The sequence below is a fragment of the Delphinapterus leucas genome, chromosome 1 (genome assembly GCF_059928025.1).
Source record: "Delphinapterus leucas isolate spDelLeu-1000000601 "Yukka" chromosome 1, BTC_Dleu_Yukka2, whole genome shotgun sequence".
Taxonomy (NCBI): Eukaryota; Metazoa; Chordata; class Mammalia; order Artiodactyla; family Monodontidae; genus Delphinapterus; species Delphinapterus leucas.
The window spans coordinates 157,222,765-157,249,460 of NC_143129.1; the positions used below are offsets into that span (position 1 = coordinate 157,222,765).

At 36.0% G+C, this 26,696-nt stretch overlaps 1 protein-coding gene across 9 annotated transcripts in view; it reads left to right on the forward strand.

Annotated features, from left to right (window-relative positions):
* SCMH1 (Scm polycomb group protein homolog 1) overlaps window positions 1-26,696 on the forward strand; it is a 188,144-nt gene that overhangs the window by 47,542 nt on the left and 113,906 nt on the right. For 3 of the 9 annotated variants that reach the window (XM_089895192.1, XM_089895178.1, XM_022575414.2), the window contains exons 3-5: window positions 6,530-6,598; window positions 7,039-7,062; window positions 15,823-15,893. In XM_089895192.1, the coding sequence (XP_089751318.1) occupies window positions 6,530-6,598; window positions 7,039-7,062; window positions 15,823-15,893 (164 nt within the window). Of the gene's footprint in view, window positions 1-2,079; window positions 2,210-6,529; window positions 6,599-7,038; window positions 7,063-7,965; window positions 8,164-14,740; window positions 14,884-15,822; window positions 15,894-26,696 lie in introns of those variants that run through there. The other 6 variants (XM_089895198.1, XM_022575419.2, XM_022575416.2 and 3 more) reach the window with 5 other exon arrangements.

Below are 26,696 nucleotides of genomic sequence, written 5' to 3' on the forward strand. Positions count from 1 at the left end.
GACTCATAGTATAAAGGAAATTAAAGGGGACCTTAATGTTCCCTTTAATGAATAGCAAAGTTCAGCCCCTTCCTTTTCCAAATGAGGAAAATAAAACCCGTAGACAATATCTTACCAGCTCAGAGTCTCACAATAGCCTAGCTGGACTCTTAAAGATTAGCGATAAAGTATATAAAGTGCCTGCCACAGTGCCAAGTATATGGTAGATGAAGATGCAGAAGGGAAATAAGATCATGGTGATGGTACTGATATTGTTATTTCTTCTGCCCCCCCTGCATCACTCTTCTGTAAGCCTTCAGAGAGAAAGCTGGTAATGTAGATATGTACACTGTCTATGCTGCAAACCTAAAGTTGCACAGTGTTGTAATGATGAAAGCAGGAGCTCCATACCCTCATAAAATTATAGACTGTCAGATTTGGGCAGGACCTTTAAAGGTTACCTAGTCCAGCCTCCCTCCTCCTTCTCATGATTTAGTATTTCCACCAAGAGATTATCTTACTTCTACTTCTATGCCCTCAATGATGGCAGATTCATACCTTCCCTTCCCAGAGAGTTCATTCCACTGTTGATTACCTCCGACTGCCAGCAAGTTCCTCCTAGTAATGAGCTGAAACCTGTCTACCTATAGCTTCCACCCACTGATCCTAGTTCTCTCCCTTGGGGTAATTGAGCAAGCAAAGCAAATACAAGCAAATACAAGTGAAGCAAGTAGCATTGGGATGAGCATCCCTACTTTACTGATTTAGAAAAAACAGGTTCAGTGCAATTAACAACTTGCCTAAAATCGTCAAGGGAAAATAGTCTTGCGATTCAAAGCAGGATAAAATTTTAACTTCCAGTTTGGTTTTCTTTTGTTGTTTTTATTTTGTTATGCTCTATTTTACCACCAATCAGACTGTAGTAAAAGGAAGAGTGAGGATTCTTTAGGACAACTTGAAAACTGAATAGCGTTATATGAGATACTCTCAAAGAAATGCTATAGCTTCATTTGTCCTATGACCATGTGTATTAGTGTGTTTGGACTGCCATAACAAAATACCACAAGTGGGGTGGTTTAAACAGCAGAAGCTTATTTTCTCACAGCTGCTGAGGCTAGAAGTCCAAGATCAATATACCAGCGGGGTTGGTTTCTGGTGAGACTTCCCTCCTCGGCTTATAGACAGAGCACCTCTGGCTTTCTGGCTGTGTCCTCAGCTGACCATTTTCTCTGTATGTGTTGGTGGCAGGGGTGGTTGAGAGACAGAGACAGAGACCAGTCAGTCTCTGGTACCGCTTCCTTTTCATTAGCACACCAGTCCTATCAGATTAGGGCCCCACCCTTATGACCTCATTTTACCTTAGTTACCTCCTTAAAAGTCCTGTCTCCAAATACAGTCACACTGGGGGATTAGGACTTCAATATACAAATTTGCGGGGGTGGTACGTAATTCAGTTTATAACGCCGTGTTAATGTATTTTTAGTATCTTTTGATTTTTTGGCCTAACCTGGTTAGTTGGAAATTTGGGATTTGCATGGGACCAAATATCTATATTTTTTATTTCTTTTTTTTTTTACATCTTTATTGGTGTATAATTGCTTTACAATGGTGTGTTAGTTTCTGCTTTATAACAAAGTGAATCAGTTATACATATACATATGTTCCCATATCTCTTCCCTCTTGCGTCTCCCTCCCTCCCACCCTCCCTATCCCACCCCTCCAGGCGGTCACAAAGCACCAAGCAGATCTCCCTGTGCTATGTGGCTGCTTCCCACTAGCTATCTACCTTACGTTTGGTAGTGTATATGTCCATGCCTCTCTTGCGCTTTGTCACATCTTACCCTTCCCCCTCCCCATATCCTCAAGTCCATTCTCAAATATCTATATTTTTTATTTCTGTGAATATTGAGGCTTAGTTCAATTTAACCCGTGGTACTTAGCATAAAGTACTATCCAACCCTGAGATATTCTAATAAGCAAAAACATTATATCTAAGTGTCCTACTTTTCTTATAATGTAGTCCAATTTGTTAGTACCAGTAAAGTCTCAGTCCTTTACAGGGTAATAAGTGTCCCCCTTCCTCCCACCCCCATTTTACAGATGGAGAAATTAACATACAGAGAAACTGACTTGTCAGAGGTCAGAGCAAGGTATTGGTGGATCCAGGGGTAAATCCCAAACCTCTTAACTCCCTGACCAGTTTTTAGTCCATTGACTATGCAACCTAGCGGTAAGTATATTTTTACCCCATCCTGGAGGTAAGAGGGGTTAAGAGACTTGGCAAGGAGTGAATTTAAGGAATTCCTCACTACTAATTATGTCACTCGTTATCTTTTTCTTTTAACCATGATGTCTTTTTTGTCATTAGCATCAGTTTTCAAGGTTGTGAGAGGAGGTTGGAAGTTTTGCTTTTTAAATACCTAAAAATATTTCTATAACAGTTCAGCCAGACTAGAGATTATTATTAAGAAAGGAAAGAAAGGAAAACTTATTATTTAATGAATTTGTTCTCTGTGTTAGGCACTGTGCTAGACATTTTGTATGATATTTCTTAAATGTCATTAAAACTTGTCATTTCTGGAAGGTATGCATTCTTGCCTTTTTTTATAGTCACTTTTTTAATAGTATTAGCTGAATTTAGTAGAAAACTACCTTACAAACGTCAGGGTTTAGATTCTAAATAAAATTTTAGTATTGTAGAAACTAAGAACCTTATCAGAAATCTTTAAAGATAAGATCTCTTTATGTTTAAGCACAGTTTTCTAGTTTGTTGTGTCTTAACCCTTACTTGGTTTTTACTTAGGTGGGATGACTTGTTTTGTCTGAGATTAAATCAAGCTTGCTCTTCCACTTGACACTAAAATCATATTTTCTGTAAAGCCTTTTCTTCTACCTCTACATCTGAAATAGTTAGAATTCTTTTAATTACTAAGCAGGTTGAACAACCAAGCCATGTGGAAAACAAGGGTTTAATGAGCCTCCAGAACCAAGATCCCATGGGCCATTAGTGTATTCTCTCCTCCATCCCTCACCTCTGCTTCTTGCCCATTGGCTTCTTGCTTGTAGATCTGCTTTCTCAGATATAGTAAAAATTATAGCCACTGACATTGACCACATTTCACTTTTCTTATGATACACTTTGCATGCCTTCGGCTGCAGCCACATTGAACTACAGTTGGACAACATGGCACTGTCCAATAGTAATACAATGTAAGTCACATATGTAATTTAGATTTTTCTAATAGCCACATTGCAAAAGGTGAAAAAATAAGGGGGGATTTAATTTTAGTAATATATTTTATTTAATCTACTATATCTAAAATACTATTTTGACATGTAACCAATATAAAAATATATAATGAGCTATTTTATATTCCCTTTTTAATACTCAGTCTTCAGAATCTGGTATATGTTTTACAGTTACAGTAAATGTCAATTCAGACACTAAAGTTTTATCAGAAATACTTGATCTGTATTTAGATTTCAAAAAAATCTATCGTTGAAAAACTAGATTCTCGTACCCAGTTTTGTTCCAAACACACTTAAAATTTTTCCCAATAACTGCACCAAATGTCCGTTTTTGAAGTTAAGTTAATAAAAATTAAAGCAAAATTAAATTTACTTCCTAAATGACACTAGCCACATTTCAAGTGCTCAGCAGCTGCATATGGCGAGTGGCTACCATGTTGGACAGAGCAGGTCTGACATAGTGTTTCACGGCATCATTTCTTTCCTTACCTAAAATAATTATGAAAAATTTTAAACACAAATTCAGTTATGATACCCTAATATCTTTTGTCTCTGTCAGCAATTTTTAAGCCTGATCAAGTTTGTAATCTTTATTCATGATTTAGAGAAGAACAAACATTAGCAGTTTACTAGAAAGACTGGCGACATCAAACCAGGAGAAAATGCAAACACTTGGAGTGGGACACTGGCCAGTGTGACTAGAGTGTAGTGGAAAAGGGAAAAGTCATAACAGACAAGATCACAGAAATGGCAGTAGCCAGATCCTGCCTAGCTTTGTAAGGCACCCTTCACTCAGTGGGAAGTTATTTGAGGTCCTTAAGCAGATAAATGACATTATCTGTCGTGTGTTTTAAAATGCTCACTCTGACTTTTCTGTGGAGAATAGGTTGGAATAGGGCAAGAGTAGAAGCAGGAATACAAGTTAGCAGGCTGTTGTAACAGTCCAGATAAGAGATAATAGTGACTTAAACTAGAGTGTGAGTGGTGAAATTAAGAGCAGTGGATGGATTTGGGATATGGCCCGACAGAAACTACTGATGGATTGAATTTGAGTGTAGAGGAAATAGAGACATCAAGGATAATTTCAAGGATTTTTAGCTTGAGGAGCTAGGTGATAGAGATGCCATCTCCTGGTTTGGGGAAGACAAAAAGGAGAACAGCTTGGCAAGAGATAGGGTTCTGTTTCAGCCATGTTAAATTTGAGATATCTGATTGATAACCATGTAGAGGTGGCCTAAAGGTAGTTGTACATATATGTAAGCGTAGAATTCCAAGAGGAGGCCAGTGCTGGAAATATGAATTTGGAACAAAGCACAGTGGAGTGGTGAGCAGTAAAACCCTATTTGAATGAGGACATAATGTGAGTAAGTGAGGAGGCAATAACTTATTGCCTTTAAGACGACTCTTAATTTCCCATGAAGGAGAGCAGAGAAATTGAAAGATATAGCAGGAAGCATATAAGTGGAATTAAGAGAAGGTTGGGCGAGAGCATGTTTGTTTGGGGGTTTTGTGTGTTTTTTTTTGATAGGAGATGATGGAGCAGTAAGAATACTTATGCAAACTCTCTGTTAGAAGTGAAATACTTGCAAAGTCCTTAAGAGGATGAGAGGAAATGGGATCTGGAGAAAAATTGTAGGGTGGACTGTTGATTAAAAACAGACACGCTTCATCCACAGCAGCAGAAGAAAAATCAGAAAGAATGATGAATAAGTAGATTCATTCCTTCACCAGATATTAACTGAGCACATGCTTCTATACTATGCTTTGGGGATATACCACTAAACAAGATCAAGTCTGAATCTTCCTGAAATGAGTGGCATATAGAAGGTTCTCATCTATTATTTTTGTTTTCTCAATGAACGCTGAATTAACGTCATCTCCTAAGAGTGAAGGTGAAGGAGGGAATATTTGTAGTATGAGGAGAGAGAAAAATATATGAATTTATTTTTTTGGAAAGGAGAAAAGCAAACATATTAGGGAAATGTGCCTTGATTTCTGGACAGTGTTAAGTAAGTAGCATTTGAGAATTGTAGCCATGAGTTTAAGGTGAGACCAGTAAGCTTGCACTTGTTTTTCTTTAGCACTCATGAGCTATTGGACTAGGCATGATATAGGTGGATGAGTGGTTTTAACCAGAGTTAGGGTTGAGGCTTTACTAGGCAAGTTTCACACACACAAAAAAAGAGGTGGGAAGGAGTTAAGAGTATTTGCCATGGAGTGATTTTAGTGAGGAACCATGGAAACTGAGCTGGGTAAGAAGAGAAGTGAAAACATGATGGGTAATAATGGTGAGAAAGTGGTGGGGTCAGTAGGTGAATCTAAATTTTCAAACAAGGAAAAGGTATTTCCATTATAGAAGTAATATATACTCTGTATAGAAAATTTGAAAATATTTGAGGTTAGAAAGGGGAGAAAAACAGTACCACCATCCAAAGATAACCATTTGTTTATATTTGCTGCATTTACTTCTGTTTTTTTTTCCTGGCGATAACTTTTTAGGGTTGTGTTAAGTTTGCTAGACCTTCCATAACAAAGGCTACAGATTGGGTCATTTAAACAACAGAAATGTATTTTCTTAAAGTTCTGGATGCTACAAGTCCAAGATCAAGGTTCAGCAGGGTTGGTTTTTTCTCCTCGGCTTGTAAATGTCTGTCTTCTCCCTATGTCTTCACATAGTCTTTTCTCTATCATTGTCTCTGTCCAAATTTCCTCTTCTTATGAGGACACCAGTCATATTGGATTAGGGCCCACCCTAAATTTAGATCTCATTTTAACTTAATTACTTCTTTATAGACCCTACCTCCAAATACAGTCGCGTTCTGAGGTACTGAGGAATGAGGACTTCAATATGAATTTTGGGGGGGACACAATTCAGTCCGTAACATAGGCGTTCTTTGGTTTCAGTTTTTTACATAATTGTGATTATTCCTTGAATATAATTTTTGATCCCATATTTTACCAGATAATGTTATAACTTAAACACTTTCCCATTTTATTGTTTAGGCTTTGTAAAAATGTAACAGCTGCAAAATACTTTGTCAAGTGACAAATGTATTGCAGTATCCTAATCAGTCTTCTGTTTTGAACACTTAGGTGCCCCCTCCACCCCAATTTTTTTGTTATTATAAACAATATTAAAGCTTTTTAAATAAAACCTCTTTCTGTATTTTGGATTATTTCCTTAGACTAGAATCTCAGAAGTTGATTATTTTATCAAAGACTATTGCAACATACTGCTGAATTGGAGAAGTATTGAATCTTGTACTTTCTTTCTACATGACTGTTTTCTCTCTTCCTGCAGTAATAGACTGGAATGATGTTAGAAAACATAAATATGGTCACCTATCAGAGTCAGCATCCCAATATCAAGGTAAGAATAAATCTATTTAGCATGGAAAAATTTAATTTGACATCTCTTACCATAAAACCTTTGTTTTTAGAGGTCTGAGTGTACCAAGAACTCACTGGTTAAAGCAAATATAGTTTGTAGAGGTACCTGTCAAATGCAATATGCTTTGTGTTGAGCGTGAAATCAGGAAATTTAGATTCTGAGTCCAGGCAATCTCAAATTAGCTTCATAGCTTTAAGAACAGTTATTTATCCTCTCTGGATTTCCATCGTTTTTAAGAGTAAGGCAGAATTGGGTGGTGTACTTCCATAACTACTAGTAATGAACTGAGTATCTTTTAAAATGAGAGAACTGAACTACACAAACTCTCAAGCCCTCATTTTACCCCAGAACTTCACTGTTCTGTCATTTCGGTGTGTTTGTCATGATGACTTATGCTGTAACATTTTTTTCTTTAATAGAAGCTACTGACATCCTGGAGCTAGGTAAGATATTTTTTTGTGTGTTTCTGTTAAATATGGGGAATTACTAAGCCAGGGATTAGATTGTAACTAGGTAAAGAATTCCATGTGTCTCTGTCTCATGAACTAGTGAATCCTGTGCTCTTGTCTGCCTAATGAGCCCACATAATTCATCTTTGCTGCCATGACAAACTCTCCTTATCAGGAGGCCACAGACCACGCTAACAAAAAGGGAGAGAGGTGGTTAATTACATGAGTACAAGAAGGAATGGGAACTGAACCAAACTGGAAGTTACTTCTTAATTTAGTAAATCCAGAGCCAAAACAAACCCCCATTGTCCATAAATCAGAATTTGTTGGGATTTTCCCAAAAGAAATTATTCATGAGATATATTGAACTGAAATTAAACCTAAAGATTTTCTAAATTTTTTAACTACATAAAAACTGAAATATTAAAATATCAAACAACAGGAGTCAGACTGATACTGCATTTGGTTTTCATCCCTGAATAGTGTACTTCCGCACTAGGATTTTAGAAATGAAACTAATGTTAATATTTCTCAATCAGCTTTCAGGGTTCCTATATAAATGTCAGTCTTAACTTCTTAGAGTCCTTTAAAATTCTGCATGTTCCTTAAATGTTAATATCCTGATACCTTCATTAACTTTTGTTGAAGTATTGTTTTATATTTTGTTATTGCAACTTCCTGTGTTCAGCCCTATTATTATCATTTTCTGTTTGCTCCCTCTTTCCTTTTCTTCCAGTAACATATTACTTTCATTGCCCACTGACAAAGAAGGTAACGTAAAGTAGTAGAACACTAGACAAGGAAAGCCACCTTTGCCACTTAGTAACTTTGTGACACTAATCCTTGGTTTTCTGATTTGTAAATGGGGATAATAATCCCATTCTACCTACTTCACAGGGTTGTTAAGAAGATTACATGAGCTAATGGATGTGAAAACATCTTAAAAACTCTCAAATACTTTTCAACTTTGGAGGATTATTATTTTCATTTGTTCAGCGACTATCCTCAGACTTTAAGTCAAATCTTGTGACATTCTTTGAAGTGAAGCATTCTATGAATATGAGCTGAAGAAATGAATGAAATGAAATAATGCAGGTAAAGGGCCTGACACTTGATAAACAATAAATGATAGTCACTTTTTATAATTCCTTAAAACTTTCCTCAAGCTTTCTAAGGTACTGGTGTGTGGTAAAAAGCATGGACATAAGAATCAGACAGGCCTTGGTTCAAATTCCTTTTCCCCGCTTACCAGTTTTGTGACTTCAGGAAAAATGCTTAATCTTTCTGAGCCTAAATAAAACCCATCTTACTTAAACCTACTTTTCAGGTTATACTTAACAGGGGAAATAGTGAACATAGTATGGCATGGTGCAGGCAAACAGAAGGCACTCAGTGATAGCTGCTGCTGTTTTGGGGTTTGTTGCTAATGTGAACAATAATAACAATTTAGTTCAGTGACATTTAAGGTATGTTGTGAGCAACCTATTCTGTTGACAGGGAATTGTGAAAAGTGGATACTCAATTCAACATGAAGTACATAAAGTGATACTAAAATTTGAAAGTATGTTTTTCCTTGTGAGAGTAGAGGTAGCACAGCCAGGCATAGCCTCTGGTAAATTAATCTTGCATATTTCATTTTGTCCATCAAGCATAGAGAGTAGTCCCAAATACCAAACTGAAAGAAAATTCAGTAGATTTTTAGAATCTCAGAGTTTGGAAGAGGCCTTAAAATAATCCAACTTGACTCAACATTTCAAACTCCAGCATTTTGTATTTCTTGTAAAATGTCTTGTCTTAAACTCCCCAAGCAACTCACTTCATATTTAGACAAATATTTATTGGGCCAAAATCTGTTTCTTTGTCAATTCTATTAGTCCTTCCTATAACTTTTAGAGCCTTACGGTATAGGTTTAGCCGGTTTTTCACTCACCGGCCTCTAGTTATTTGAAAGCAGCTCTAAGGACTGCTTTCTCACTGCCACTCTGTTACTTTTCCTAGTTCAAGCAACCATCACCTCATACCTAGATTATTAGAAAATCTTCCTAACTAGTCTTCTGCCTGCAGCCTTACCCTCCTCAAATCCATTCTTCACACTGCAGACAGAGTGACTCCTCCCACAAACCCTTTTGTGCTTCCTCTTCTCAGTAGTGTGGTATATGAGACTCTCTGAAACCTGAACACTGCTCTTATCGACAGCCTCTTTTCTAAACTGTCTTTATCTACCCAGTAGCCATACCAAAAGATTCAGGTTTAGAACTGCTTTTTCTCACTTCTGGGCCTCCATACATGCTTTTCTCTCTGTCTGAAACAACAACAACAAAAGAATTCCCTCTCTCTTTGGCTGACTCCCTGCATATCCTTTTACACTATAACCAGAAGCTTAGCAGTTACTTCCTGTGGGAATCCTTCCACAAACCCTCCTATAGCACACTCCATCTCCAAGGGTAGCACTTATCCCAGTTTATTACAGTCGGCTGTTTAATCTCTATCCCTCAATAGATTGAAGCTCTATGAGGGCAAGAACAGTATTTTGATCATGGTTGTATCTCCAGCACAGTGCTTTGATACACAATATAAATATTTGTTGGATGGATGGATGAAGAAACGGCTCTGAGACTTTGCTTTCTTATTCACGCTAAATGTTCATTATTCCTTCAGCTGGTCCTCATGTGACATGGTTTTGTGTCTCTTCATCACTTAGGTCACCATTTAGGCTTTGCTTTGTTCTATCCCTCTCAAAGTATAGCTCCCAGAACATTTAATTTCCCAGGTGTGATGTGATGTTACTAGTCCAGAAAAGAGTAAGACTATTACTGGTTTGCTTCTTTTCATTCACTCACTTTTCAAACTTTTATGGCGCCTCTATTAAGTTTCAGGCACTGGGTTAAACAGTGAAGATTTTTTAAAGTTCATAAAAGATATCCTCAATCCATAAAGACCTTACATAAATAATTATGATAATATGATATAGAGAGTTTGGAAATAAAGGTGTGAATAGGATGTTACAGGAGATTGGGAAGGGTGGGATTTGTTTTGGGAAGACGGGTAAAGTAAAAATTCTTTTTTTGGCTTGCTGTTTTATCTTTAGATGATCCATTAAAAAACGTCAAGCTATTGAACTAAAAGGCCTATGGACCGTGTTTTAAGGATGAACTACTGTATATCTTATAAACTTAGCTTTGGACATTTTAGAATAACTGGGTTTTATTAGTGCTGGTTATGCCAAAACTAAGTAATCATTTGAAAGTGCCAAGAAAACCTAGGGTTGAGGGTTATGAAAAGGACTTGCTCTATTTAAATTGATTGTAAAATTATATGAAACAAAGTGCTCCTGGTGCTGGAAGAGAGTAACTGATGAGAGGAACAGAATACAGAGTCTAGAAATAGATCCAAGTGTATATAAGAAATTAATGTATAATCAAGGTGACATTTCAAATCCGTGGGGAGAAGATGATTTGTTCAATAAGTGAATTTGAAGCACATTTATTGAACAAAAGTGAAAAGGAAAGCTGTATCTTTGCCTCATTTGTCTCACAAAATAAATTCCAAATAGATCAAACATTTAAATGTAAAAAAATGAAACTTTAGAAATCCTAGAAGAAAACATGGGTTACTATTTTTATAATACTGAAGTGAGGAAAGCATGATATGAAATCAAGAAGTCATAAAATAAAAGACTGAGAAATTTAAAGGCAAATCCTATCAGACTGAGACAAGTGTCTTCAACATATATGACAAAGGACTAATATATCTTCAATCTACAAAGAACTCTTAGAATCTGTGAGAAAACAAAAGAATACCTCAGTGAAAAATGGCAAAAACAGAATATAAACTAATAAGGCTAAAAAGATCTTCAATTGTATTAGTAGTCAAAGAATTGCAAATATAAGTGTAACAGTGTGTTTTTTTTTGCACTGATAAGATTATCAAAATTATAGAAATTGTTAAAACAGTTTTAGCAAGGATATAAGAAACATACTCTGATGCACTATTGGTAGGAATTCTGTTGTATCAAAACATAAAATATGCATACTCTTTGACCATTAATCCAACTCTTAGGAATTTGCCCTAAGGACATAATCTTAAAGATGTTAACGATATGTACACAAAGATGCACATCAAAAATTAGAAAACAGTGGGGCTTCCCTGGTGGCGCAGTGGTTGAGAGTCCGCCTGCCGATGCAGGGGACACGGGTTCGTGCCCCGATCTGGGAAGATCCCACATGCCGTGGAGCGGCTGGGCCCGTGAGCCATGGCCGCTGAGCCTGTGCGTACGGAGCCTGTGCTCCGCAACATACGGCAAAAACAAAAAACAAAACAAAACAAAACAAAACAAATTAGAAAACACTTAAATGACCATCAATAGTATTTAACAAATACTTTTGTTATGTAAATTATGGTGCACATAAACAATGGACCACTTTTCAGGCAGTAATCTTGGAGCCCAATTTCTGATCTAAAGACTATGATTGTCTTTACTGCTCTTAAGAATTTGGGTTCCACACTTTAGGTGGAACAAAGTAGAATTCTTGTAGAGGAATGTGGACAGAACAATAGCCAGCATGAATGGAGGTGCCTGACATAACCATGTTAAATTAGGAAAAGTTGAGGGATTTGGGACATATTTAGGGGATTAGATATATTATGTCTAGGACCAGTGGGTAAAGTTAGAAGATGGCAGACTTTGGCTGATTCTAACGGTTAAAAATCTGTCCATTTGTGCTATTGAACCATAGCCAAATAATGAGTTTCTCATCATTGGAATTATTTAAGCAGAGGCTAGAGGGACCATTCACATCTCAGCTTTTATATCACCTCATCAAGATGCCTTTCTTGACCATCCTGCTTAAAACAGCACACACACTCTCTTTTTCCCTCTTACCTTGCTTTATTTTTTCTTTATTTGAAAAGGGCCAGAAACTGTACAGTTATTATCTGGTGTCCCTGTTACCTTCTGGACCAATTGAATTGTATTTATTTGTTTATTTATTTATTGTCTCTCTTCCCCCTTACAATGTAAGCTCCATGTGGGCAGAGATTTTGGCTGTTTTGTTCTTCGCTGTATCACCTGTGCCTAGAACTGGGCTTGGCATATAGTAGTAGTTGCACAATAAATATTTGTTGAATGAATGAATATTAGAGAAAGGGATTAATGTGTTCAGCTGGTGGATCTCTTGTGCTTTACGTTTTAGGGGACTTCTAATTTTTTAAGGTACTTCTATGCAGCTTGTAAGTCTCCTCAGGGCAGGGATCTTATTTCCTAATAATAAATGTAACTATCATGTGGTATGTTTGTTATAGTTTATAAAACACTTTCATAAGCATTATTCAGCAGTACAAATGAGATGACTGACTTTCTCTCATCTGTAAGGTGTCAGCTCAGATGTTTCCTGTGTAGAGCATCTGTCCATAACTTCACCACCTAAGAGGGTTCCCAGTCTCTATCTGTCACATCACATTATTTTATTTCCTTCAAGTACTTATCACTTATTACCTTATTTAGTTGTTTGTGTATTAATTGTGCCTCATCATGCACCAGAATGTAAATTCCATGAGGGTAGGGACCTCCTGCCTTATCCTAGCACATAGAAAAAGTGTCTGGCACATAGAGGATACTCAAACATCAGTTGAATGAATAATTGAAATCACTCTGTAAATTATAAAATATCAGCTAATAATGTTAATCTTCACAATAATCCTTGACCCAAGTATGGATTAGATTTCCCTGTTCTGCATTCTCAGGGCAACCTGTACTACCTCATTAACTTAAATTTATCATAATTGTGCCAGATTCTTTGTGTTATTATTTATTTAATACTACTGTTTATCTCTAAACTGCAGCCTCCATGAATTTCGGAACCATGTCTATCTTGTTCCCCTAACATTTAACACAGTGCTTTTGCACTTAGAAGGAGTTGAATAAATGTTTATTGAATGAATGAGTGTGTGTACAATCTTGTGGGATATTGTCTCTGTCTTTCAGATGAGTAAACTGATGCTTGGAAGGATTAAGTAATTTATTCAAGATGGTTAGTTATAGAAACAAGACTTTAACCAGCATCTTCTGACTCTCAATATCATTCTTTCAATTACGCTATTAGTTTCTAGGCATAGAAGTTAATCAGTACTACGTAGGGAGCCTTTGAAAATACAGATTCTCAGACCACACTCAGAGACTACTGAATGAGGACCTCTGCAGATGGGTCTCAGAACTGTATTTAAAGAAAAATTATTTAGGAGATTTTGATGGTAAGTAGCATTTGAGAATCAATATTATATCTTAGGGGTCGGCAAACAACTATTTGGGGGCCAAATGCAGCCCACTGCCAGTTTTTATAAATAAAGTTTTAGTGGAACGCAGTCATGCTCATTCAATTACATATTGTCTGTGGCTGTTTTCATGCTGCAACGTACAGGTTGAGTATTTGTGACAGAGACTGAATGGCCCAAAAAGCATAAAATTTTTTCTGTCTGCCCTTTAAAGAAAGTTTGCCAACCCCTGATCTATATTTTATTGCCTGTCCTATTTCTTTTGTGATATTTTAGTGCTTGGTGATGTGGTAGACATGATGTTTGGCTTCATTATGGGACAGTATAATAGGTGCTCAGATATTCTTATTGAGTCAATAAAAATTATTTGGCAATTTACCTGATAATAAGGGACTAAGCTATAAATAGCCTAAGCAGTCAAATTTAAGAAAAATACTAATCTAGGTATGGTTCAAGCAAGTGAACCCTCAACAGTGGGTGAACTGCTTTTAACAAAGAGATTCCTTTTCATTCAGTTGGTAATAGGGTGCTCCCTAAATGGTATAAGATGTGATATTTCTTACCTATATAATAGGGATTGGTTACCATAGTTGATATGTGTAATAGAGAACTATAATTCATACCCTAATTATTTTGGTATCCCGATGCTGCTCTAATTCCTAAAGCCAAAGTCTTTTGGATGCTTTTGGTCAGAACGCAAACTTATACAAGCAACCCAGGACTGACCAAACCTCTTCCTGCACTTTCCTTATGCAGTAGCTGTTACCCACATGTAGGTATTTAAATTTAAATTAGTTAAAATTAAATAACATTTAAAATTTAATTCCTCACTCACACTAGCCACATTTCAAGTGTTCAGTAGTGACATGTGTCTAGTGGCTACCTTATTGGTCAGCACAGATACAGAACATTTCTGTTATCACAGAAGGTTTTAGTGGGCAGTGCTGCTATAGATGCCAGAGTTCAAGAGCTACAGTCTAGTCAGACCCAAGACTTACTATTTGACTTATTTATTTGTAAGAATGGAAAAATAATTTTTAATGTTTTCTTTTTCTAACAGCCAATAGTGAGGAAAGTATTCAGTCTTTGCTTTAGAGCCATCTCAGCTAAGAGCAAACGCTTTATTAAATTCTGATAAGCTCTTTAATCTTGACTCCAGGAAATACCCATCTCATTTACCCTATGGGCTAACTGTCTATTCAAGATGATTAATCATTGGCGAGTGCATGAAATAGTTCAGAACTGACTGTGATTTCTGGCCAAATCTATTTGGCTTGGTTAGGATGGTGGGAAAGGAACCAGTTTTAAAACAGAAGCTATAAAGTCAATAGAGTATAAAGTCTTGGCATCATCTTTGCAGTGATTTAGATTTCATCATTCAGTGACTCGTTTTTATTCCCAGCATCTAGTGCTTTTTGCATGGCCCAAAGGGGCCCTGTGCTGCTCCACTGCAGAGGAAGCTTCAAGAAATGCTGGTTTGCTACAGTGTTTTAGCTTGTGAGAGTCTCTGGGACCTTCCCTGCTCCATCATGGGGTCACCTCTAGGTGGGTATTAGAGGGAGATTCGTAATTGATTTAACCTTTAATAAAGAACTTGGTAATCTTTTGTGGTCCAGTAAGATATGTCTTTAATAGCCTATCCCTTAAAATGTTTTCCCTGACCCCAATAAGTGTCACCTTAAAGATTGTTTCTCTAGCACAGTGTTCCTCAAACTTTGAGAGGCCCTAAGGCCACACACTTTGAGAGGCCCTAAGGCCACTTCAAGAGGCTAAAAGATTCTGTAAATTTCCCAACTTATTCTTAGTTACTGTCATCAGAAATGCTTCTGAGTATCTACTTTTCTCTAAATTAACAGATCTTTGTCATTTTGCACCTCAGAGCAATGCGACAGTGGCAGGGATAGGAATGGGTTAAGGGTGGGTGAGAGAGAAACAGTTTTTAGAGTGAAGATTCAAGTATAATCTCACTCATTCTGGCTTTTCCTGCCCTCGACAACTCGTCTTACCCAATGTCTCAAGATAGTCTCTTCTTTATTCTTTCTGATCTGAGATGGTAGGATTCAACCACATTAGGTGTTAAAAGCAATCATTTGATGGCAATAAGGAACCTTGACAGGAGTCAGATTGTTCAGAAGGAATCTCCTCACCCACTTTCTGCCTCTTCTGCTCTGTTTTCCATGAGCTTCCTGGATACTTCTTTGAGACACTGGTATGACTTGCTCTAGCATTATGGATCACTTTAGGGACTAACATGAAAAACACCTCAGGTCATCTTAGACTGTGATTTAAAAACATTGATCTAAAATGATCCACTCAGGTCACCTTGATTCTTCCCCTTAATACTCCTTTGAGCCCAAACAGGGCAAAATAAGTTTTCTTACGCTCCAGACGAGTCTGAAAATAGCCTAATGTTTAGTGTAGGTTACAACCTGAAAGCATTTTTTAGGAGGTTGACTGTGATAGAGATTTCTATTTCCTTTACAGGTCATTTTACCTGGGACAAATACCTAAAAGAAACATGTTCAGTCCCAGCGCCTGTCCATTGCTTCAAGCAGGTAATTGATTCTCAACATCTTTAGTAGGTGGGAGGCAAGTAGTCTTTTCTGGTCCTTAAACAAGCAAAACATGAGGTGGGAGCCCTTGGGCTTCTCACCTGAAGTCCCCAGAATAAAATTCTATGGGAAGAATACAACTCAAGACTCAAAACTCACTGTGAGTTTTAGACATTCTCCCCAACTTCATCCCAAGTAACACCTTCTCCATCTCTTCACCTCCTTGAGGCTATTCTGTGTTACTGAAAACAGTCACTAATTTTTACTGCAGCTATTAGTTCAGGCAGATAGGAAACAGAGTTATGGCCCTTAGACAATTCTTGAAAGTGGAGCAGTATTCTTATCTCTGTATTCAACTCCCCTGCCACAATCTTATCTTTCCATAAGGATACTGCCACTGAATCCCATGGGGGAGTGTGTTAGGACCTCATCAGAGGACATTGAGAGCTTCCTACATAGGATTAAGTGCCCCATACAATGTACAGATGATGTTGACTATATCAGTACGGATAGGCTAGTAAATAAAGAAGTGTACTGTTGCTAAATAGAGCTACGCATCAGGAAGTTGTTTATATCTCCCTCCCTTTAGTATTCAATCGTTATTTCCACAAACTGTCAATGTTTCACTTTGAATTTTAATTTTGTCTATGCTCTAAATAAAATAAATAAAAGTACAAATTTAAGACTTTTGCTCATTTGAAATAACAGGGACTAAATTCATACTCCCACCTGAAATGATTTAAAAAGACAAAATATATTAAATAATGGTTTTCAAGTTACTGAAGATCAGGCAGCCAAGCACAGTGATCTCTGAGTGATGGAAAACAAATGAGTTGATCCCCCTTATATTTAGTGCCTTAAGATAGTTTTGAGACCATGGCCCAGGGAAGGGGAACCCAGGTTGAGCCTGGGAGATTCCCTAAGTTTAGGAGATGGAACTGAGAGCCCAGGGAGACTAGAATTTTCAGAACAGAGTACCAGAGAGGAGAAAGCTGCACAGAAATAAAACTGTGGAAACCCCCCTTCAAGTGTCCATCAAAGTACCGTTGTTCAGTATATGCATGTGAGCATCCAAGCCAAGGGAAAAACCGTCTGAAAGAATTAGAAGGATAGTAAAAGGATAGAGCCTGGTGTTCACACAGGACTGGGAATAGTACCTGATCCCACCAGCTAGACTGGAAAATCTCATAATTCATGTGACATTGGGTGGAATACTTGGGAGGATCCTGCTCAGTAGTGGGAAATGATTAACCTCAGGATTAGCATGCTCTGAACCTGCCTAACTAAAAACAAGACTCAAAATGATCAAATTATTTCCAAGTAACGTAACTGCATCTAGGAACACAGCACAAGAAGGGAATGCAAAAATATCCAGCACCTAACAGGTAAAAATCACAGTGTCTGGCATCCAGTCAAAGATAATCAGGCATGTAAGGAGGCAGGAAAGCATAACTAATGAACAGAATAGTCAATCAATTGAAACAGAACCTATACAAATCTTAGAATAGCAGATAAAAACATTAAAACAATTAATTATTTTAATTGTGTTCCATATGGTTGAAAGTTAAACAGAGACATGGAAGATATAAAAAGACTCACATTGAACCCCTATGTGCAAAATGAAAAATACACTAGATGGGAAACAGTTAATGGTAGAAAACAAGATTAATAAATGTGAAAACTTAGCAATAGAAGATATCCAAAATGAAACACAAAGAGAAAAAAGAATTTTAAAAAGATGAAAAAGAGGTCAGTGAGGCATGGGATAACTTCATAGACCATGTAATTGGAGTGCCCAAAGGAGAGAAGAGATGGGGGACTGAAAAAGTACTTGAATATAAAAGGGCAAAAAATTATCCACAATTGAGGAAAACTGTAAATCCACAGATTCAAGAAGTTAAATGATCCCCTAAAAAAAGAAACAAGAAGAAAACTATACTAAGGCATGTCATAAATTATCAAAACTAGGGATAGAGAACATCTTAAAAGCAGCCAGAGGAAAAAAGACACCTTATATACAGGGGAACCAAGATAAGAATGACATTATATTTTCTTGTCATAAACAATGCAAACAAGAAGAAAGTTGAGTAATGTCTTCAAAGTGTCAGAAGAAAAACTGTCAACCCAGAATTCTATATCCAGCAAAAATATCTTCCAAAAATGAAAGCCAAATAGAGACACTTTCAGACACACAAAAACTGAAGGAATTCATCACTAGCAGACTCACTATAAGAAATGTTAAACGTAGTCCATCTTGCAGAAGGAAAATGTTATCAGATAGAATTACAGATCTACACAAAGGAATGAAAGTCACTAGAAATTGTAATTACAAGGGTAAATACTTAAGATGTTCTTATTAAGTCTCTGTAAAGATAATTGACTGTATAAACAATGATAATAACATTGTGTTGTAGAGGTGATAACATGTATTAGTAAAATGTATAATAACAATAGCATAAAAGCCAAGAGGGGAGAAATCTTAAGTGTACTATTATAAAATTCTTATGCATGAAGTAGTATAAAATTACTTGAAGATAGACTGATAATTTAAATATGTTTACTCTAAACCCCAAAGCAACCACTAAAATAGTAGAAAACAAATAGCAAGATGGTGGATTTAAGTCCAGCCATATCAATAATCTAATGATAAATGGTCTAAATGGCCCAGTTAACAAGCTGAGATTGTCACATTGGCTAAAAAGTAAGACCCAATTATATACTGCCTGCAAGAAATTATGCTTTAAACGTAAAGACACAAGTAGTTTAAAAGTAAAAGAATGGAAAATTTTACCATGCTGACATCAAGCCATAATAAGACTGAAATGGCATATTGATGTCAGAGTATATTCCAGAGGCAAAGGATATTATCAGGTATAAATACAATAATTTCATCATGAAAAGGGGTCACACAGTCCTTACACGAAGCAAAAAATGATAGAACTATAAGGAGAGATAAATCTAAAATTTGTCTGTAGGGCTCTCTATAATTAAAGAACAAATAGAAAATCAGCAAGTATATAGTAGACTTGAGCAATGCTATCAACCAACTTAACCTAATTGATATATATAGAACACTCCCCAGTAACAGAATATACATTCTTTTCAAGTGCATACAGAGCATTTACCAGGTGAGACCATATTCTAGACCATAAAATAAGGCTTGATAAATTTAAAAGGATTTAAGTAATACAAAGTATGTTCTTTGATTACACTGGAATTAAATTAAAAATCAATAGCAGAAAGTTACCTAGAAAATCTCCAAATATTTGGAAACTAACACATTTCTAAACACCTCATGGATATTTAGAAACACAAAAAGGGACATTAGAAAGTATTTTCAACTAAACGAAATGAAAGCAGAGCATTTCAGAATCTGGGACACTGCTAAAGCAGTACTTTGAGGGAAACTTATAGCACTAAATGCCTATATTAGAAGAGAAGTTTAATTTAGTGACCTCACCTTCCACTTTATAAAACTAGGGAAAAAAAAGAGAAAGTAATAAAAATAATTATTTTAAAATATATATATATATATTTTTTTTTGCGGTACGCGTGCCTCTCACTGCTGTGGCCTCTCCTGTTGTGGAGCACAGGCTCCAGACGCTCAGGCTAAGCGGCCATGGCTCATGGGACCAGCCGCTCCGCGACATATGGGATCTTCCTGGACCGGGGCACAAACCTGTTTCCCATGCATCCGCAGGCGGACTCTCAACCACTGCGCCACCAGGGAAGCCCTAAAAATAATTTTTAAAAAGAGCAAGAAAATAATAAAAATTAGAGCATAAGTCAATGAAATAAAAAACAGAAAAACAACAGAGAAAATTATTGAAACCAAAAGCTGGTTCTTTGCAATGATCAATAAAAGTGATAAACCTCTAGATAGATTAATCAATAAAAGAAAACACAAATTACTAATACCAGAACTGAAAGAAATAACATCAGTATTAATTCTACGTATATTAGAAGGGTAGTAAAGGAATATTAGGAACAAATTCATGCATTTAAAATTTGACAAGTTAGGGCTTCCCTGGTGGCACAGTGGTTGAGAGTCCGCCTGCTGATGCAGGGGACACGGGTTCGTGCCCTGGTCCGGGAAGATCCCACGTGCCACGGAGCGGCTGGGCCCGTGAGCCATGGCAGCTGAGCCTGTGCGTCCAGAGCTTGTGCTCCGCAATGGGAGAGGCCACAACAGTGAGAGGCCTGCGTACTGAAAAAAAAAAAAAAAAAAAAAATTTGACAAATTAGATGAAACAGATCATTCTTATGAATGACACAAATTACCAAAGCTCACTCAAGAAGATAGAAAATCTGAATAGCACTATTTCTGTTACAGAAGTTGAATTTGTAGTTAAAAACTTTCCCACACAGAAAATTCCAGGCCTAGGTAACTTTGCTGGTGAGTTGTTCCAAACATTTAAGGAAAAAGTAATGCAAATTCTACACAGACTCTTCCAGAAAGTTTAAGAGAAAGGAATACCTCCCAACTCATTCTATATGGTAAGCATTACTCTGATACCAAAACCAGGCAAAGACATTGAAAGGAAAGAAAACTACAAAGCAACATCCCGTATGAAAATACATGTAAAAATTCTAAACAAAAATTTTTTTCAGTTTCAATTTTTATTCTCTCAGCATCAAACATCCTTACCTTTTTCTGCTACTATATCTTGATTTTTTAAATCAATTTTATTGGCATATAGTTGATTTACAATGTTGTGTTGGTTTCAGGTGTATAGCAAAGGGAGTCAGTTATACAAAAGTTTAAGAAATTGAATCCAACGATGTATAAAAATAATTCATGACCAAGTGGGTTTTAATTCCTATAATGCAAGGTTGATTTAACATTCAAAAACCAATCAATATAATGCACCATATGAACACACTAATGAAGAAGAATTATGATCATCACAATAGATGCAGAAAAAGTATCTAAAAAAATCCAATGTCCATTACTAATAAAAACTCAACAAACAAGAAATAGAAGGGAATTTCCTAAATCCTAAACTTAAAGGGTATCTGTGAAAAATCTAGGAATAACATACTTAATGGTGAAAGAGTAAATGTTTTCCCTTCAGGTCAGGAACAAGATAAGGATGTCTGCCCTTACCACTTCTATTCATTGCTGTAGTACCAATGTCACCAGGCCAAAAAAAGAAGTAAAAGCAATCCAGATTGAAAGACCAGAACAAACACCAAAGAAAATAAATCAGTGGCAAATAAGTGAATTGATGGTCAATATTATTTCATTAGGGAAATACAAAGTAAAATCACAATGAGATATCTCTATACATTTGTTTAAATATCACTCATAAAAAAAAAAGACTGACCATACCTAATAGTGGCAAGGATGTGGAATAAATGGAACTTTCATAAAATACTGGTAAAAATGTAAAATGGATCAATTACTTCAGAAAATAATTTGACAGAAAAACTTCAACACACTATTGAGCAAAACAAACAAACCAAGAAAACACTAAATAAACTAGGAACTGAGTAATACATCCTTAACATGAAAAAATATGTATACCTCAGAACTAAAGCCAGCATTTTACTCAATGGTTAAAAGTAACTCAATAGAAGATATAATGGAAGAGAGACTCCCATTTACAAAAGCAACAAAAAATTAATATTTAGGAATAAACTAACAAACATACAAAACACTTACATAAAGAAAACTTTAGAAAACACCTTAAAAGCATGATTCATTTAAAAAAATTCATAAAGTAAATGTCAAAATTAATAGTTTCTGCTCTTCAAAAGACACTGGTAAGAGAAGGAAAATATAAGCCATAGACTTAAAGAAAATATTGACAAATCACACAACTGATAGTAATACTCTCCAAATTTATCTATTGATTTGATGTAATTCCTATCAAAGTCCCAGCTGGCTATTTTGCAGAAAATGACAAGTTGATCCTAAAATCATATAGAAATACAAAGAACCCAGAGTAGCCAGAACAATCTCAGAAAAGGGCAACGAAAGTAGAGGATTTCCTGATTTCAAAACTTACTACAAAGCTACAGTATTCAAGACAGTGTGGTACTGGCATAAAGATAGACATATAGATCAGTGGATTTGGTTTGAGAGTCCAGAAATAAACTCCTACGTTTATGTTCAATTGATTTTGAACAAGGATGCCAAGACAGTTCAGTGGGATTTTCAACAACTAATGCAAGGACAAACTGGATACCCACAAAGAAAAGAATGGAGTTCGACCCTATCTCCACACCATATACAAAAATTAACTCCCAAGTGGATGATAGTCATAAGAGCTAAAACTATAAAACTCTTAGAAGAAAACACAGGAGTAATCTTCGTGACCTTGGATTAGGCAATGGTTTGATATGGCACTAAAAGCATAAAACAGAAGAAAAAGTGTTGTAGATAGATTGAACTTCAAATTTTATCAAAATTAAAAGGTTTTATGCTTCCCAAGACACTATCAATAAAGTGAAAAGACCCAGCTGCCTTTTGGGAGAAAATATTTCCAAATCATGGATCTGATGAGGGACTTGTATCCAGAAGATATGATGAACAACTCAACAGTTAAAACAGTTTCATTTTTAAATTGGCAAAGAATTTGAATAGATATTTTCCAAATATATACAAATGGCCTATAAACACATAAATGATGCTTAATATCATAAGTCTTTAGGGGAATGTAAATCAAAACTGCAATGAGATATCACTTCACAAATACTAGAATAGCTGAAATCAAAAAGGCAGACAATACAAGTGTTCATGAGGATATCGAGAATTGGAACCCTCATATGTTGCTGGTGAGATTATAACATTCTGTGGCCACTTTAGAGAACAGTTTGGAAGTTATTCAGAATGTTAAACATAGAATTAGCATATGACCCGGCAATCTCACTCCTAGGTGTATACCCAAGAGAAATAAAAACATGATTACACAAAAATTGATACACAAGTGTTTGTGGCATAATTATATATAAAAGCCAAAAAGAGGAAACAATCCAAATGTCCATGAACTGATGAATGGATAAGCAAAAAATGTAGTATATCCATTACAATGGAATGTTATTCAGCAATGAAAATAAATGAAGTACTGATAAACACTACAACATAGATTCAACCTGAAAACATTGTGCCAAGTGAAGAAAGGAACCACTCACATATTGTGTAATTTCATTTATATTAAACCTCCAGAATAGGCAAATCCACAGAAACAGAAAGTAGATTAGTGGTTTCCAGGCATTGGGTTAAGGGGAGAATGGGGAGAGACTGCTAACAGGTATGGGGTTCCTTTCGGGGGGGATTGATGAAAATGTTCCAAATTTAGATGGAGTGATATTTGCACAACTCTGTGGATATACTGAAACTCACTGAATTATACACTGTAAAAAGGTAGATTTTCTGGTATATGAGTTAAATACCTACCATATGACCCATCCATTCTACCTTCAGATGTTTACCCAAGAGAAAAGAAAGTGTATTTCCGACGAAGATTTATAGATGGATGTTCATAGATTTATTTGTAATAGTTAAAAACTAGAAACACGACAAATGTTCATCAGCATGTTATACTACTCAGCAGTGAAAGGAAGTGAATTATTGATACTTTCAGCAGTATGGATGAGTATTAGAGTAGTTATGCTGAGTGATCATATCTACAAAAAACCTAAAGCCAACATCATACTTAATGGTGAGAAACTAGAAGCTTTCCCACTAAATCAGGAACAGGAATATTCCCTCTCACCACACCTTTTCAACATCATACTGGAAGTCCTAAACGTAGCAATAGGACAAGAAAAGGAAATAAAAGATATACAGATTGGGAAGGAAAAAATAAAACTGGCTTTGTTTGCAGGTGACATTATTGTCTATGTAGAAAATCTGAAATAATCAACAACAACAACAGCTAAACACCTAGAAGTAATAAGCAGTTGTAAGAAGGTTGCAGGATACAAGGTTAATATACATAATACAAGCCTAAATCAAAATTCCAGCACATTATTTTATGGATATTGACAAACTGATTCTGAAGGTCACATGGAGAGATAAAAGATGTAGAATAGCCAAAACGGTATTGAAGGAGAAGAACAAAGTCAGAGGGCTGACACTACCCAGCTTCAAGACTTATTGATAAAGCTATAGTAATCAAGACGATGTGGTGCATATATATGGAATCTAAAAAACAAAAGAAGTGGTTCTTAAGAAAGTAGGGGCAGGAGAGGAATAAAGATGCAGACATAGAGAAGGGACTTAAGGACATGGGGAGGGGGAAAGGTAAGCTGGGACAAAGTGAGAGAGTGGCATGGACTTATATATACTACAAATGTAAAATAGATAGCTAGTGGGAAGCAGCCGCATAGCACAGGGAGATTAGCTCTGTGCTTTGTGACTACCTAGAGGGGTGGGATAGGGAGGGTGGGAGGGGGATGCAAGAGGGAGGGGATATGGGGATATAAGTATACATATAGCTGCTTCACTTTGTTATACAGCAGAAACTAACACACCATTGTAAAGCAATTATACTCCAATATAGATGTTAAAAAAAAAAAGCAGAATGCATGTTATATTTTAATTCATATTTTCTATAGTACTTAGGAAGCTCAGTTTTATACACTTTCTGAATGTCACCTATTTTAAATGGCTTTTCATAATGTCGTACTTTTCAGAAATGTAATGTTCATTTTATATCATAGGAAGGAAATGTTTTAATTAAAAAAAAATCTTAGTAGCCCAGTTTACTGAAAATTGAGTTTATTTGACTTCTATGTTTGAGAACTTGTCTTTAAAAGCCAAATATATTGGCCAGTGAAACAAAATGAAGCAGTTATCCCAATGGAAGATGTAATTAGTAGCTACATGTTTACCATTTCCTTAATGGGCTATTATCCCTGAAAGTTTAACTGAATTTTTTTTTTTTGAAAATTCATAGATTGACAGGAGACATTGGCCTTCTTGCATTTTCTTTTAAGAACATAAGTTCTTAACAGTATAATTGAAGTAATAATTGTTTATAAATACTTTTAATAATCTATAGTTTACTTAATTTTTTCCAGCTGTGGTTTCCTTAAGGGTACAGCAGGGACAATACAATTTTACCTTAAAGAGTTGTGAAGATTATATAATCTAATGAATGGAAAACACTTCATAAACCATAAAATGTAGTGCAAATATAAAGTATCAGCTGTACTAACATAGGTTATTTGGACCTATTTTATTGTTGTTTTTCCTGTGTTGCGTTTTTCCCTTTGACACATGTTCCCTCCCAAAGACTGTCCTATTCACATATCACAGATTTGATGGTTAGGGTAGAAAGGAGTACACATGTCCTTGCCTACAAATTTTAGTAGTTGTGTTTAAAGAAATGCTCTTTCATAGAAATTAAGACCCCCTTAAATGATCAAATAGTTGTTGTATTTATTATGCATTTAAGTTTTCTAATGTTTTAATTAAAAGGCTTAAAATTCTCAAAAAAAAAGGGAATGTGGTGTTAGCAAAAGAAGAAACAGATAGGTAAACGGAACAGAATAGAGAGCCCAGAAATAGTCTCATAAAAATATAGTCAACCTATCTTTGACAAAGGAACAATGCCAATACAGTGGAGCAAAGTTTGTCCTTTCAACAAAGGTCTTAACAACTGGACAACTGCATGCTAAAAAAAAAGGGAATTTATATATGGATCTTACACCCTTCACAAAAATTAATTCAAAATAGACCACACACTTAAGTGTAGAACACAAAACTATAAAGCTCCTAGAAGATAACATAGGAGAAAACCAAGATGACCTTGGCTATGGCAATGACTTTTTAGATACAACACCAAAGGCACAGTTCATGAAAAAATAATTGATAAGCTGGACTTCATTAACATAAAATCTTCTGCGCTATGAAAGACACTGTCAAGAGAATGAGGAGACAAGCCACAGACTGGGAGAAAATATTTGCAAAAGACATGTCTGACAAAGGACTGTTATCCAAAATATACAAAGAACACTTAAAAACTCGAAATAAAAAAATAACTCAAAAAATGGGCCAAAGATGTTAACAGACACCTTACCAAAGAAGATTGGCAGATGACAAAAAAGCATTAAAAAGATGTTCTAAATCATATGTCATCAGAGAAATGCAAATTAAAACAACAGTGAGACACCACTGCATACATATTGTAATGCCAAAATCCAGAACGCTGATAACACCAAGTTCTGGCAAGGATGTGGAGCAATAGGAATTCTCATTCATTGCTTGTGGGAATGCAAAATGTTGCAGACATTTTGGTGATCTCTTATATAAACTAAACATACTCTTACCGTACAATCTGGCAATTGCATTTCTTGGTATTTACCCAAAGGAGTCGAATATTTATGTCCACACAAAAACTTGTATATATATATGGATGTTTATTGCAGCTTTATTCATAATTGCCCAAACTTGGAAGCAACCAAGATGTTCTTCAGTAGGTGAATGGATAAATAAACTGTGGTATAGCCAGACAATGGAATATTATTCAGCCCTAAAAAGAAATGAGCTATCAAACCATGAAAAGACATAGAGGAAGCTTAAATGCAGCTTACTAAGGGAAAGAAGCCAATCTGAAAAAGCTGTGTACTGTATGATTCCAACCATATGACATTCTGGAAAAGGCAAAACTATGGAGACAGTAAAAAGATCAGTTGTTGCCAGTGACTGAGTGGATGAATAGGCAAAGTACAGAGGATTTTTAGTGCAGTTAAACTATTTTGTATGATCCTATAATGATGGATGCATGTCTCCATTAGACCAAATTCATAGAATATACAACACCAAGAGAGAACCCTAATGTAAACTGTGGACTT